General features: G+C 34.6%; 1 protein-coding gene across 4 annotated transcripts in view; it reads left to right on the forward strand.

Annotated features, from left to right (window-relative positions):
• Nucleotides 1–16,437, forward strand: part of LOC311433186 (uncharacterized protein C8orf34 homolog) — a 170,267-nt gene that overhangs the window by 107,944 nt on the left and 45,886 nt on the right. For all 4 annotated transcript variants that reach the window (XM_084512074.1, XM_084512075.1, XM_084512073.1 and 1 more), the window contains one exon: nucleotides 7,188–7,323. In XM_084512074.1, the coding sequence (XP_084368200.1) occupies nucleotides 7,188–7,323 (136 nt within the window). The remainder of the gene's footprint in view (nucleotides 1–7,187; nucleotides 7,324–16,437) is intronic.

Genomic DNA, 16,437 nt, shown 5'->3' on the forward strand with positions numbered 1-16,437 from the left:
TGGAGCTTAAGTCATTGGATGCCATCTTATACTCATTCTTATCTTTGATTCCCAGTTAGCAGAGGTAATATGGAGGGCATTTATTCCTTTGCAGCTAAGCAGAAGTTTGAAGAGCAATAACAAAGATTCACAGTTTGTTTCTTCTAACTTGTTATCTAACTTCTTGGTGATCATCATTGAACTATACATATGTCTGTCTCTACTAGGACTATAATGTCTCCCTTAGTGTGTTTCTGTATTCCTGAACATACTCTGAAAGACAAATATGGTGTATGACTACATTGGAAGTGTGATCACTTTAATTAAATATATATATATTTATATAAAAGTTGGGGAAAGAGAGATATTTCCACTATAGTAATCCTTGTGCTAGACAGGTTTATGAAAGAAAACATACAGATGATGGAGGACTGGCACAGAAATGCTTGTACTAGTGATTTTTTAAATAGAAAGCAGTTGGAAGGTCCAGCGTTACTAGAAATGTTTGATATAAGTTTATTTGTACTTTTTATCCTTTGCCTCAACTTTCATTTCAATAAAAAGTGTATGAATTTCCACTGGCCTCTTAACAAGCCAGCTAAATTTAATCCTGTCAAGGGGTTGGTAGAGTAAACTACATGGATGCAAAGAAATATGAATATAGCCCTCAGTGCAAAAATTGGTTCGTACAAAACTAAATTGATTTTTAGCATCTTCTCTGGATGAAAAATCACTATTGTTGGTTTAGTTTTATTGATCTGTACTGTTGAATTAATTAATTATTATTTATCTTAGATAATTGTTTGTTGTTTGTATGATTTTTTACAAAAATGATCAGTATTCAAAATAGATTTAATGAAGCAACATGTAAGTGACAATGTCATGTGAAATTCAGGATTTTAGCTATATTTAAAGGAACATCTGTAGTATATTAACCGAGCCCGCTTGAAAAATATTATGGCTGGCTACTCTGTTAGAAAATAAAAAACAAACTGGAATTAAAAACAAAATGAGACCTTTTAAATATGCATTCCTTTCTTATGTTCTGATATTTTAAATTGATTTTTTAAAAACTTTGATCAAAGAAAATCAACAACAAACAAAAGCTTTGCCACAGTAATAGATTAAACCATGTTGATTTTCCTTAAGAATACGGATTTGGAATGAGGTCTGAATTGCGTATTAAAATAAATATAGTGAGTGCATAAATAAATGACATAAGAAGTGGAACTGATTAGAAGTAATGAAAATTTGCTTTTAATTTAAAAAAGTTTTTTTACTCTAAGCTAAAGTACAAAAAAGAAAAACTTTGCCAAGGACTAACATTGAAGGACTTTCCTTTTGGCACCTTCTGAATTCCAAAATTTCTGGTTATTTTGTGGATTTTTCTAATTGTGACTTTTTGCTGTTGTATTAGACCAAAGATGCTTTGCTATTACAGTAAAGGTACTGTTGTATAATTACTACAGTTGAAGTAATACATTATGGAATGTGATATAACAAGTGAAATATTCAAATTTTTATTTTATTGGAAATTTAGAAATAATGACCATGCTCCAATTAATATTAGATTCCCTTTATTGTGAAAATAAAGCATGGTATAAAAACTACATGATGGTTTGGGCCAGTGTACTTGAAATTGGTATTGGGTTGAGTAACAGTGTTATATGGTCAGTTACTGTTGCTGTCGGGGGTAGTTGTTTGCAGGGGTTATTTGGTGCTGCTAGATCCTTTGTCCTTGGATGCCCAGTAGGGAATAATAAGTGAGCGCAATGCCAGTCCTTTTCAACTGTGGACTTTTCCATTTAAATAAAATGATACTATAATATTGCATCTGGTGAGTGGCTTGGGCAGCTGGGATATGCAAGACTTGTTTTCTAAACTTAATTTGCCTGATTTGGAGCAAGAGTCTGAAGCTCAGACACTCTACATCTTAGAAACGCTCTCATCCCCTAAAGCAGTGCTCTGACAGTCTTACCTGCAAATAATATGGTTTTTGTAGTAAACAAATGTTCTTCATGTGGAAAAAGGGAAGGTAACTAGGAGATTGAGTCTGTGGGCCAGTTCTTTTTGTATTTGTCTAAGATATCAAAGCGTGCTCTAATGAAAATAGGATAACTTCATCAGAAAAGGCTACCTCATAGACTAGACATAGAAAAGTCTAGTCCCAGCTTAAAATAGGAAGATTGAGAAACTGAAGAGAGTTCTCTCTCTCTTGCTAATTAAAAGTGAGAACTCTAACCACTGATCCATTTTCTCTTTCAAGATATATGAAAACTATATTGCTTTCTACAGCACCCGTTTTGTTGGTTGGTTGGTTTTGACTGTGGGGTAGATTTCTGCTAAATTGGCAAATGATACAGGTTGAGGTGGACATGCAAATTCAGGGTCTTAGCAGAATCAGGTTTCAAATAATTGTGCATGCATCCAACAGTGGAAGCACAAATATGCATGGAATTTATTTTCAACTTCAGATACTTATAAAGTAAGATGTCTTCAGAAAATTGTGTTCAGGAACCTAAAATGGCTTGTAGGAGAGAAAGTCTTTTGACAGATCTATTTGGGACGATGTTTGCATCAACTGTCTGTGGCAAAGGTCTGACTGAGTGAAATTCTGATGTTTTGAAGGTGTTAATGGGAAGACATTAGAAAAAACACCATTGTCTGCTTCATAACCTCAAACAGATTAGTAAGAGGAAACAAAGTGAAATGTCCTGTAGCTAGTGTATTGCAGAAGATAACTCCAGTATTCCTTTGGTTGAAGTAAATGATTAAACATAACTTTCAGGAGTGGCACATTACACCTTCTAGATTAATGGTTCTCCTCTGTTTTGAAGCTTAAATCCTGCATGTTCCAACAATTCTTTTGGAATTAAGGTGGGATTTTTATTGGGCTCTGTTGATATTGGTAAGAAAAATTATCCAAAGCAGAGATGATTGGTTAACATAATATAAAACATACAAGTATGATATGCAAAGCAGCAGAAATTCCTTGAACACAAGTAGATCTATTACATGAAGTAGATTTTATCTTTATTTATTTATTTTTATGAGAATACCAGAGCATATTAAGAGTCTGTCCTTTATCCAACAATTTGTGACAAATCAATGCCATCTATGGACACTACATCAGTGTCTGTCCTGACGTAAGAACACTGCCTTGAGAAATTCATTGCTACAGAGAAAAAGCCATTATTTTAGCAGTGCATCAGAATTGACTGGTAGCCTGCAGGAACATGAATCAGGATTCATTATCATATTGCCTCTCACATGAAAACATTTATTGCCTTCCTAAGCATTAGACTGAACAGAAAAACCTTTAGCAGTCATTATCTCTCTAAAGATGAATCAGGACTTTTTCAAGCTCTGCACCTTATATGCCTTAAATTACTCCTGAGAAATTATGGCATTTAATGATGGAGGAAAGAGGCAAAAATGGTTGAATCATATCAAACAGTGTAGCACGGAACTGTATTATGTGAGCCTTCTATGCAACTGAACTTTTATCATGTTTAGCAAGGGTTTTGCGCAAGAGCAGCTCTGGCCCTAACATGAAAGCTTTGAGAGTCTTCTAGAAACTTGTAAGAGGATTGCACACCTTCTTATCCCAAGACATTAAATGATCTGGAATGGATTCTAGAATACTTGGCATCACTGACTCTTTCCTCTCCCCACCTCCTCCTCCCCAAAATGAAAGGAAATAAATAATTACGAGCAACATCCTATTTAAAAATAGTTACCTGATTACTGAGATATGTTCTTGTTTAGCTGAAATAGATACCCTTTCCCCCTTCCCTTTGTTGATGAAACTTGCCTATAAAAAATCACAAAGAATTTAGCTTAGTGCAACATTATTATTAATATAGAAAACATCTGGTTCAGTGCTATGCTTTATTACACTTGTGATCTTTATCTCACTTTTAAGCATTTTTTAAGCATGTGTATTGTTATGGCAATGCATGAAGATTGCAGCTCTGTAAATTTATTTTGTTGAATCACTGATTTGAGGGAAAAATAAAAAGTATTGTTTGTTTTGTAGTTTTTTGTTTTGTTTTGTTTTTACGATGTAGGACATATTTAATGAAATGTTATAGGACCAATGTTGGGCCTTTGTATGCCCTATTCATACAGAAAATTGCATAGAAATAACATTAAATGGAAGAAATACAGTGCACAGCCTTGCATTGAAATAATACATTTTTAGTAGTACAAGTGAGATTGAGTCTTATTCTATTTTTCATTTACTCAAACTTCCAGCCTATCACTGTACAAAGATAGGAAACAATTTCCTAAGGGTTTGAGAGTTTTCACAGTGTTCCTGTCCTCTGTCACAGAAGCAATCATCAACTGGCTTTTTTTTTTATCTCTTTTTCTCAGTGAATTACCTCACTGCTGCTCAATAAAATCACTGAACCGCTCAGCTATATCATCACTAGTTGGTCTAGCAAAGAATACAAAGAAAGAGAAAAGATTCAGTGTTCCAGACCCTGTAACTGAATTGACTTCTTAATGCAATCCTTTTTTTTTGCTAAGATTGATGCTTTCCGATATTACACAGAAACATTTGAACCTTTGGAAACCTATTTTTGTTATTATTAAAATACATTACTGCATTCAGTGTTAAGATTCATTTTAAAACATTCCTATTTAAAAGCATTCAGTGTTAAGATTCATTTTAAAACATTCCTATTTAGGAATTCCTCTGCAAAACATTCAGCAATTATTTAACCAAATTGCTTAATTTGTTCTTTATATATGTATAGATATAATATATATATATACTGTTTAATACTAAAATTATTGCATTTTTATTTTAATTGTATTGTATTTATTTATTTATTTATTAAGGGACTATAATGGATATGGTCAGTCAGAAAGATTGCCAGATGACATGTAAACTAACCCACAGCTTGAAAATTCCCATCAAATTTATGGCTGTTGGGAACCAGGCAGCTTCTTGAAGCTCAGCTGAGCTTCAAGAAAGTGAGAAAGACTGATATCTGCTCTGTAAATCAGAGGCATGTAGAAGAATCTGAAAACATTCAATACTGAGGCAGAAGTGCAGTAATCAAAGTTAAATCAAAGAATGCAGATTTTATTTGGATTTGGAGGGTGGAATTATACTTCTTTTATAGGAATATTAATAGCTTTTTGGTGCTTTTTATTTTTCTAAATCTGCATTTCAGTGTACAGATTACTTCTATTGGGCTAACAGCATATGACAATATACCAGTCCTACAAAATCATCTGCGAACTTGTCTGTTAGCTGCAGCTGTAGGTACGTCTGAAATCGAAGTTATTTGCACAAAGTTTCACTTACTTTTCTCTTGAGATAAAAACGTTAAGTGTTGCCTAAAAATGTAAAAATGAAATGATTTTGATATACAGAGTCAAATATAAAAGGTATGGTAAAGGGCAGCCTATGTTATTGTTCAATTGAAACAGTCTTAGTAGTCATCATAAAGCCAAAAGTTAATCAAGCAGAGAACAGTCGAAAACCTTATTTAAAGAAATCACATCTGTTCATGGGGAAAAAAAATGAGGCATATGCTTCAATTTCATTTAAACTGTAATGCGTCCAGTGGTTTACATCTGTTAAAAAATATGGAACTTTTCACACATCTTTAAAACACAATTAAACATTATTTATTTTAATACATAATACGTTCCAAATATGTAATGCCTTCTCTGAAATGACTCGTAGATGATTGATTTTATAATTCTTTATCATATAGCTTTACAAGTCCTTTGAATATATAAAATTTTAGATAAAGTTTGAAGGAAAAGTTGTGGAAATGGATGCCAGAAAATTCAGTGGAACTGTCAATTTATATATCCAAGACAAGGAATTTTGGGAGGGGAAGAGCTTTCTTAAGCAGCAGAAGCATTACAGATAAGAAAATCTAGTTCAAGCACTTCACTGACAAGAAATTAAAGTTTAGTCTTGATGTTCTTTCTTTTTATCACCATGATCAATGGATATTGTTTACTGAAATAGATGTATCCCCAAAAGAGTATGGTTAACATGACATGATCCTGCCAATCTGACCATACCGGTACCACATTATGCATCTATAATGACTGTTTGTGTATTTTAAATTTCAGTTGAATATAGCTTCTGATTTTAAAATTCTCCATGACATTTCCCTATCTGATTCCAGGATCTAAAGTCTGCCTTTGCACACTTTCTGCTTCACTTGTATTCTTTAACATCTGGTTTCTTTTGTAGACATAAATATATGAAAATGTATACGTATACATTATCTGGAAGATTTTAATTAGATGATTGCATACTGTATACCACAAGTCACATGCATTAGTACATGAAATGGTTGGTGCTCATTCAATGGCAGCTAGTCAGTGCTTTGTTTGTTTCTTTTTCAGCTAGAATCTAATTGAATTATAAACAAATTTAAATAGTGCTTTATGGATACAGTAGGTATACACAATATACCAATTTTATATGTTAGTAAAAAATAAATAGATTATGTTAAGAATGTCCTGACTGTAAACCAAGAGATTTCATTTACATTCTAACTCAGCTACACAATTCCAGAATGATCTGGGGCAAACAGTTCTCCAAGAGCCTCAGCTGTCTTCCTGCAAAGCGGGAGTGATTTTACAATAGTATAAAATCTAGTTATTATTATTTGTTGCTGATGCAGCAATATAGTAGTTATAAATACGTGGTCTCTTTTGATGTGATATATGTATCTATTTTCCATTTTGGGGAGTTTAGTACTTTTATCCTAGTAATACTGTTTCATTGCCAAGTGAATAGATAAATATAATAATTATAATAAGTCAGAAGAGAATCATACATTCAAAAAAACAAAGTTTTCTCTTCAATGTGGATCCCTGTTTCAAATGAAGGTATTGGACAGCATCTCTTCATAAAGCAATTGACAAGTGTTGTCTGTTTTATAAATGAATTTGAAAAATAAAGATTAAAAAATAGGCAGTCTGAAGTGGAAATGCTAATATTTTTGAACGAACCCCTGTCAATACAACAGGATACTAATACATATATGAATAAAAATACTCTGAAGTGTTTTTTCTTAGTGTTATTCAAATAACTGTTATTCAAATAATTTCTTCCTGATTTTTGAGTTGTTATATTGTTTAGTGATCCTGCCAAATACATTCTGCAGGTGCAGAATAAATAACTTTATTGCTACAAAATTTAAGCATATTCTGTTTTGTTGCAGAGGATCTTGATGATCTAAGAATGGAAGGAGTAACAAGTCTGATGTCTTCTGGGAGCAAATTCAATCAAACTAGAAGTGCTCATCCTGCTGAGCCTCAAGCAAAGGTCACATTGAATATCTGTGCAAGATGTGCCAGGTAAAAAGCAAAAACATATCATGCTACCAATAAATTATTTTCCCTAGGTTTTCAGATATGTATTGTGGTGGTGGTGACCTCTCCTGTGCTAAGGGGAATAAAAAGAGACAAAAAAAAAAAAAAAAAAGAAAAAGAAGAAGAAAAAAGAAAAATTACTTTCTAAATTACTACCCTATAACCTCTGGCATCTGGGTTGGGCAACTTATGTTTATGCTTGATATGTCGCATCAACAATGAATCAAAGAACATAGTTAGTCTGAGGCCTTACTTCACAGCTTGAAACTATTTTAAGCCTCTCTGTCTCTGAATTTCATTAGTTATTTGAGCTTCTGTGGTTTTCCAAGGGATGAATCAGGGAATTTAAAGGTTCAAATCCAATTTGAAAAGCACCTGTATAAATGGAGATTTAGTTGCACAGGTGCAGTCCAGGATTTCAAATAGCTGCTTCTTAGCACTTTATAATCTCATCCTGTTTCACCTCTGAGAAATGATTTAATCAGGTTGAACCCCTTTTGATTTTGACAGCTGGAAATAATTCTTGCATTTACAGTATGGGGGCCAAATAAACAGGTTGGTATTCCTGTAGCCAAGTCAACTTGAGAATGCAACACTAACAGAAACCCCTTAAATTTCCAAGATGCATTCTTCTATGTAGACAAAAGCTCATTTGGTGAAAGGATTTAAGCCTGTTTAAATGACAAAACTAGCCTTCTCACCCTTCTGTTAATGGTTCAGATTAGCAAGAACAATACAGAGGCATGCCAATTTTATCTGCCTGCCTTTGCCAATGGCTGCTCCATTGTGTAGTTTGAGAGGGGATTAGCTGCTTGTAAATAAAAAGCAACCTGTGGTGAAATTAAGTCAAAAGTTTGGCCATATGCCACCCTACGTTTCTACTTTTTTTTTTTTTTTTTTTTTTTTTTTTTTTTTTTTTCCCCACTGTTTTGCTTGTAAATTACTACTTTTAAAAGGTACTTATTTAGGAAGAGGGTCTCCAAAACCTTTTCTGATAGTCTGGGAGCACAACTATAGGCATACTGAATCACCCGTTCAGTAGCATCTCTTTAGCACTGTCATGGAGCCTTGGAGGAGATTCATTTCCCAGTTTGCTAGAGTAGCAGTGGCAAGATGGCCTTGTAATACCAGGGAGTTTTGCTGTTAACGGTGTGGCCTTCTGCTTTAAGAAAAGAGCAAACACACTAGTAGTGGGATTCATCCCAATTCACTAGAAGCAAACTGCTTATGTTGTAAAAAGTTTCCAAACAACTAGCTACATGAAAGTATGGCACCTTTTTCCGCTGGCATCAGTTGTCCATGGATTAACAAGTAGAAAGTTAAGGAAAACAGAAATGTAAAGTTTAGACGTGGTCTTTTTGAATTTATACAAAGTCTTGTATGGATTACTATGAAGGTTAATTAAATTTTAAATTCCCTATAGTAGCTCCTAACAGCAGGTGTCAAAAATACTATATATCCTCTCAATCCTGCACACCAGGGAACAAAGGATTGAGCTCTTGAGCCAAACCCAGCAACCTGGCTATTGTCCTTTAACTGGCTGTACTATATGACTCTGCAGTCTGAAATATGAGTTGCAAGAGAAAGATCTCATAAAAGCCCCTTTTCTTACTTCACTCTCATTATGAAAGAATGCAAAGCAGTGTTTTATGTCATCTGCAGAGCTTTATGTCACTCCCTACCCTGTTTAATGAAGTTAGGGAGGAACTAGATGATACCTACTTGTCTCTGGTTCTTTTCACTCTTGTTGCAGTTCAGCAGATTCTTTAAACTTCTGAAGTATCAAAATATAGACCATCGGATCATTAACATTGGATATTTAAAGAGAGAATTGGGTATTGCTGTTGTATTCAGTTGTGAGGAAATTAGCATTTATTCTTCAAGATGAAGAAATCTATTGATTCTTTTTGAACATTCCATACTATTTACTCACTTTGAGAACACCTTTCCCATCTTCAAGACAGCTGTCAGTACAGTTAGCTCTGTCCTGTTGGTACCTCCATAGTGTATTTGTCCAGTGCTTTCTCACAACAGTTATAGTAGTGCACAGAGAGAACTGCTTGAAGCAAATGGCTTCAGGAACATAAAGATATATATTTTTTCTGTTTACTTCCATGAGGAATTCAATTTGCTGTTACACTGTGATATAGCCATTGAAAATACCATGTTATAAAACCAGAACCTGAGCACTTGGGTCACCTCTGTAGAGGTCCCTCTGTGTTGGCATTTATCTCCATTGTTATGTAAAAGCCTGGTATTTATTTTAAGGTCATAATACAGAACATATTAGTATATTTGTTTTGGAAATTATGTTTTCATTTTTTTTCATGTCCTTTAAGCAAACTTAGGTGCTGTACTGTACAAGTATGAAAATGATTAAATTTGATTTTAGGCACATTTTAATACAATTGAAAGAGAAGTCAGTATAAGTTGTTGCTATGCATACTTCTAGCTACAATTAAACAGGTGTCTTTCCTCTTAATTTTACTCCCTTTTTTTCATTGTGTAAACTGATTTGAGATGAATGGACCTATTAATGCCGGCGGGGATTCTGTAGATAATAGGACTTGTCAAATCAGACTACCAAATCATGTTTACTGCAGGTATTTTGGCTGTCTGTAGGAAGAATATGACTTTTTACCTCAAATTTGATTGTCAGTGTTCCAGATGTTAGGAAACATTCTTCTTGGCTCCGACAAGAGTTTAATTTTACTTTTGTATTTGCATAATGCTAGCTCAGTCACCTTTCCCTTTCCCTTTCCCTTTCCCTTTCCCTTTCCCTTTCCCTTTCCCTTTCCCTTTCCCTTTCCCTTTCCCTTTCCCTTTCCCTTTCCCTTTCCCTTTCCCTTTCCCTTTCCCTTTCCCTTTCCCTTTCCCTTTCCTTTTCGTTTTTTCCTTTTCCTTTTCCTTTTCCTTTTCCTTTTCCTTTTCCTTTTCCTTTTCCTTTTCCTTTCTTATTTTCTTCCTTTTTCTTTTTTAATGTCCCGACCTGATTTTATTGTGCAGGCAAATTACCTTCTATTATACATCCTCCAGAAGTTTCCTCACTTCTTTGGACATGGTGGGTCTTTTCTGAGAGGCATCTAGACAGATGACTTCTGTCATCTAAGAAGGAGTTCCCTGGTACTTAAATAGATTACGTTAGTAGATTATGCCTGGGAGGAGTGCTTGGGTGCTTCATTCTGCTGAAGGCACCTGCAGTAAAGTACAGTGCAGCAATATATCTTAACATTTTCATGGAGTCTATAGCTTCCTACAAATGGGCTAAACAAGGGAGTGCAGTGACTTGTGAGAAGTGTAGACTGAACCAGCTGTTTCCCTCATGCTGAAATATTTCTCATCAGACTTCATTTAGCTCTTCACTTACTGCTCAAATATACACAAAAATCAGGATCCAAATCCTGGAATATAATAAAAGGGGGAAAATATTAGCAGCTTCTGGTTTCCTGTTTCCTTGTCATTACGGCCTTGTTTCCCTGAGTCACAACTAACATTTAGTTCAAGCTAGCATTAAATGTCCTACATGGCTGGTTTTCTATGACTTTCACTAAGCTGTTATTCTGCACAGTAACAGTTCTTTCCTTTTGAACTCACCTCCACTTTTTCTGATGCAGTGTTTAACACAGTATCAGAGGAAGATCTTAAAAAAGAATTCCAAATGGGAGTGGCTATAGGCAGAGTTATAAATTGGATTTGTTACAAAGCAAATTAAACACAGTTTACATTGTGGGGAAAACCTGCAATGCAGCTGAGGCTCTGTATTTGACAAAACATCCTCCCTAGCTTTAAGTCTCTCAGAAAAAAGTAAAAGTTTTTTCAAGAATTGTAAGAAATGAGAGTGAGAGTGAACAGAATTAGAAATATATATATATTTTTCAAAATCAAGCTTTTTAGAAACTAATATCTAACCATGAATGCTGATAATTTCAGATCATCTTCAAATAATAGATAGAGTTGTCACAGTCCATATTAGTAATTTTAACAAAAGCTAAAGCACTCCACCCAGATATATAGGAGATAAAGATGTAGGATTCTTTCAAGCTATCACACCAAGTTGTTGTTGTTGTTGTTTGTTGTTTTATTTTTTTTTATTTTTTTTTTTTTTTCAGTTTATGATTAAAACAGTCATACAAACAAACAACAGTGACGACAACAACAAATACACAAAATCTCTGAAAAAAGGAAAAATAAAAGGAGAGGTTAATTCTCCTGGATCATAAATAGGTTTGTAGGCTGGAATATATCTGTAAGAAACAGAGAGCTTACTGTTTTCTGTATAGATGTTTCACACACGGTGAGCAAAATGCAGATGGATAACAGCTTTAAGAGGTTTTTCAAATGGGAAAGTAGCTGCAGAACAATGTTATTCCCATAGCTGCTCTTGGACTACAGAGAACATTAAGCAGCATATTAAGTCATCTAAATAAAAGGGTGACATCATTCACAAGGTAGAACAAAACAAGGTTCGTAGATACAGAAAAAAGGGGCTACAAAAATAACTGTGTGTGGAATGTTTGCTTCCTGCTATTTAGTCGGGAAAATTAGCAAAGACAATTTTAGTACAACTAATCTGGATTTAGATCATTTGAGCAAAGCATTTATAATAAAAATTTCATCTTTGTCTAGGAGCACAGCTAGTTAGACTGACATGGAGAATAGACTGACCTATTCTGTAACACAATTTTGTGAATCCTTTCTCACATACAGGCAAAAGAAATTAATTCCAGGTTTGTCTGATGAATCATAAGACACCCTCAAACATAAGCAAAACTCTTATGTATTAAACAAAGGTGTAAATGACAATTTGTAAAATCAAACAGCACTTCCATATTTTCTCACATCTTATGGTGTGCACATTGAGAGTTTTGCAAGACTTTGATCAGGCATAAGACGATATTAATTTACTATGGCCAATTGAATGAAGTTTAAGGGCTTTTTTTTTTTTTTTTTTTGAGGACCACCCATTAGCCTTGTATGCCCACTGCCATGCTCAAAAGTTAAATCTTGTTCTTGTGGAGTCTTGCCAATGCATTCCTGGAAGTAAGAAGCTTTTTGTTTTTAATAGCGCAAGGGCTGCATTCATTCTTCTTAACATCAATAGAATACAAAAAAGGGGTTGCATGTGATTAAAAAAGAAATAGGATTATAGAAAACATACTGTGCCACAAGCTTGAAGGCTTCTGAACAAGAATGTTGGGAAGGAGCACTAGTTGCATACAAATGTAAGTTTGAGATGCAATACATTTAGTTAATATATTTTTTTAAGATTAACTAGAGTGAAAGCACAATGTCCTAAGGCCTTTTAACATATTAGAGAAATCATATATATTGGTACAAACAAAATAAATCTATACATTAAAAAAGTAGCATGGCTTTTCTACCAATCACCATTGGGATGTGGAGTACAGTTCAAGGTTAGTAACTTGTGTTGACAATGTAGGATAAATGAGGTGCTCTGTGCATGCTACCATTTACAGATCCTCTCTGAAAACATGGTTTGGAAAAAGTATTCAAGAAGTCTCATGTCAGTTTGCCTTTGTAACAAATTTATTGTTGCCCTACTCATCATCTGTATCTAACTCCTTTTATTTGGTTTCCCCAACAAGTCTTCAAGTTAGCTTGCTTATTTACGAAAGCCAGTCAACTTTTCTTCAATCAGTTGGATTTTAGGAATATTTTTTATAAGTTTGCTTTTCTACAGTGTGGTCTTCACAACTTCCATGTGTACTTGCGATGTCATCAAATACACGTTGTACTATGTGAAATTAAAATAATCGCATGTGGGTGCTCTGAACTAGCTGGAAGTTAAGCACATCTTCATGGCATACTGCCATAAGGACCATGAAAGTAGGGAGGAAAAGAGAAGAGAAATGAAGGAACCAGCTAGGGAAAAAAAAAATGAATCTGCCAAAGCCATGAAGTTCCATAAATTTGTCATAAATTGCAGAATAGTGTTTCAACAATTCAACAATTGTCTGAGTTGGTCATGATATATCTCTAGCAAGTAACAGAAATAAATTGTTCGGTCAGGGAATTCTCTGGTGTTAATCTTAGACATTTTGGATTGCTACAGAGTAAGAGTGTATGGAGATGCTTTATAGAATCATACAATCATTAAGGTTGGAAAAGACCTCCAAAATCAACTGTCCAACTGTCTCCCAATCATCAATATTACCCACTAAACTAACTAAATGTTAAATGTATCACATCCAACCTTTCCTTAAACACCCCTAGGAACAATGACTCCACCACCTCCCTGGGCGACCTGGACTAATGCCTAACTACTCTTTCTGAGAAGAAATTTCTCCTAATATCCAACCTGAACCATCCCCTGGTGTAACTTGAGGACATTCCCTCTTGTCCTATGGAGCATCAGAGTTATCTAAGTATAACAAAGCTGTAACAATAATAATGAGACCTGAGGTCTTTAAGCAGCATTTGCTGGAAAATTTGCTAATGAGCTGGGCAGAAAATAATGCCTGAAACTTGACAAGTGGATCTTATTTAACTAGTAAAGGCAGAAAAATTGATTATTGTGATTAGAGAAGAAACTGCTGTTAAACAAGGCATGTTACTGTATGTACTGTCTACAGACAACACTACTGAAACTTCAGACAACAAAGAGAGAAATTAATGACAGCAGATGCCTCTTTGAGGAAGATCATAAACACTAACAAATGACTGCATTTAGAAAGATGGGCTCTTGGAAGGCTTCCTCAAGGGAAGGGAGGAAGCCTACTGAGCTTCTTCAACTTCAGCTGTGCATTAGATCTCATTTTTATTGTTTATGGTTAGTCTGCTCTCATTGTCATTGTATTCCCTTCACAGAAACAATTGGGGTGGCTGACTTGTCTTGTGAAATGGGATGAGTTCTCCTTCTTGTCTGGGTATGTAACCCCAGACTAATTCCATGTCTGAGGATGGGAAACTACCATGGAATGGGTACTGCACCATGCAGCATTGGGATAGAGTCTGATGAAGTGAGATAAAGAAGAGGGGCAACCTCTGACAACACATACAGATGTAATAGATTCTGGAAAAAGGGAGGATGCAGAGTTTTCTGCTGGTATGTTTTTTACCAGGTGATCCAGTTTTATATTCTTCCAAATTAGACCAAGCAATCTACATAACCACAGAATGGCCGAGGTCGGAATGGACATCTGAAGATCATCTAGTCCATCCCCCCTACCAAGCAAGATCATGTTGCACAGGATGGCATCTAGGCGAGTTTTGAATATCACCAGAGAAGGAGACTCCACAACCTCTCTGGGCAGCTCTCTATCCCTGTAGATAATTCTCCTGCCCTTTCAGCGAACTGCTGTTCAGTGTGAGTGTGAGGTCTTCTCTTCCAGGCTGAGCCATTTTGCTGTGTTACACTCAAAAAAAAAAAAACAAAAAACAAAAAACAAAACAAAACAAAACAAAAAACTGGAAAATGCATGCAGTACTAAAATATGTTAAAACTCTATGTACTGCTCTCCACTTATCCTGAGAATGCGTAATGTTACCTGGTATCTTGGTGAGATGGTAAAAGCCATGCCTACACTGAAAGGAAAATTTCTGCTCATGCAAAAATTCCTTAGCTGCTACGTGTCTTGTCAAAACTATACAGTTGACAACATATGCAGATGCTGTTTTAAAGGTGATTCGGATGGATACATTTGCATAATTAGACTCATCACTTTAACTGCAGTGTTAATGTAAACCAAGAAGTGATGGAATTAGATAGAATAGGACTTGATTACTGGGGTATGAAATATCTACTCCTAACAGAATTGGGAGTAAAGCCCTGTGTGTGTGACTTTAAAAGATGTCTTTAAATCCCCCCTTTTCTTTATAGACTTTACTTCCTAATTTAATGTTTTATGGAGAATAACCTAAAAAAGGTGGATTCCATAACTAGACATGGAGATTTGAGGAGAATAAATTGTAATTGTAACTTAAATAAATAACAAATAAATTGTAAACATTCTTAAAATTTGAGAACAAATGACTTCAAAGTTTTTAGTGAAAAAAAATGTTTCCAAATTAAAGTGTTTGGTACAGATGTCATTTTGTGGGGAAAATTTTCTGATTGGAATTCATTCATGAACTGTTAAGAAGTTTGTCTTCAAATGTTACCAAAACTTTTGATTATGTATACATAATTTTTTCTTTGCTGTCTTGCATTTCATTTTAGCTATCTGTCTGTGTACTGTTTCTAAGTGGCTATTCTTAAAGAGGAAGTGCAAAACATTCCAGATGACTTGTGTTACCATTTTGCAATCTTTTCCCCTTTATTTTCTTTTTTGTAACCTTAATTTTATTGGACCTCCTGTTTGAAAGAGATGAATTTTCCTCATGATTGTTTGTGCTAGCTTCACAGACCTTGTCCTATGTTTTCCAAACAGTTTAAGTGTTTAATTTGCATCTTTTTTCCTTTTAAGAGTTGAAAATCAGGCTGGATATCAGGAAAAGGTTCTTCACCAAGAGGGTGGTCAGGCACTGGAACAGGCTCCCCAGGGCAGTGGTCATGGTACTGAGCCTGCCAAAGTTCAAGAAGCTTTCGGAAAATGCTCTCAAACACATGGTCTGATTTATTTATTATTATTTTTTTCTGGGTGGTCCTTTGAGGACCCATGAGTTGGACTCGATAATCCTTGTAGGTCCCTTCCAACTATGATTCTAAAATAAATTAATGAAACTATATATAATAGTGCTTTATAACTTTTCAAAATTTCCCTTGATTTTGGAGAATTATGGAGAAAAACTTATATTTCCTTTTGCTACTTAGAAAAAAAAAATAGAAAAACTAAAAGGATTGTGAAAAATTAAAAAAAAAAAAGTGCTGAAAAACAGGCAAAAAAAAAAAAAATTAGTCACAAGAGTTTATCTTTTTTGCTGAGTTGAATCTGGGCAGTGATCAGTTTCCTCAGGCTTGACATGTAAAAACAAACAAACAAAACAACACAATTGTCTCCTCTTTATCTCTACTGGATTTTGTCAGTGTTAAATACAGCTAAAATAAGCCACTTCATCTTTCCTTTTCTGGAATGGTATACCAATATATATTGGCATATATACCACATGGTATACCATCTTATTTGTTCTTCTACCAAA

The sequence above is a fragment of the Aythya ferina genome, assembly GCF_964211825.1.
Source record: "Aythya ferina genome assembly, chromosome: 2".
Lineage (NCBI taxonomy): Eukaryota > Metazoa > Chordata > Aves > Anseriformes > Anatidae > Aythya > Aythya ferina.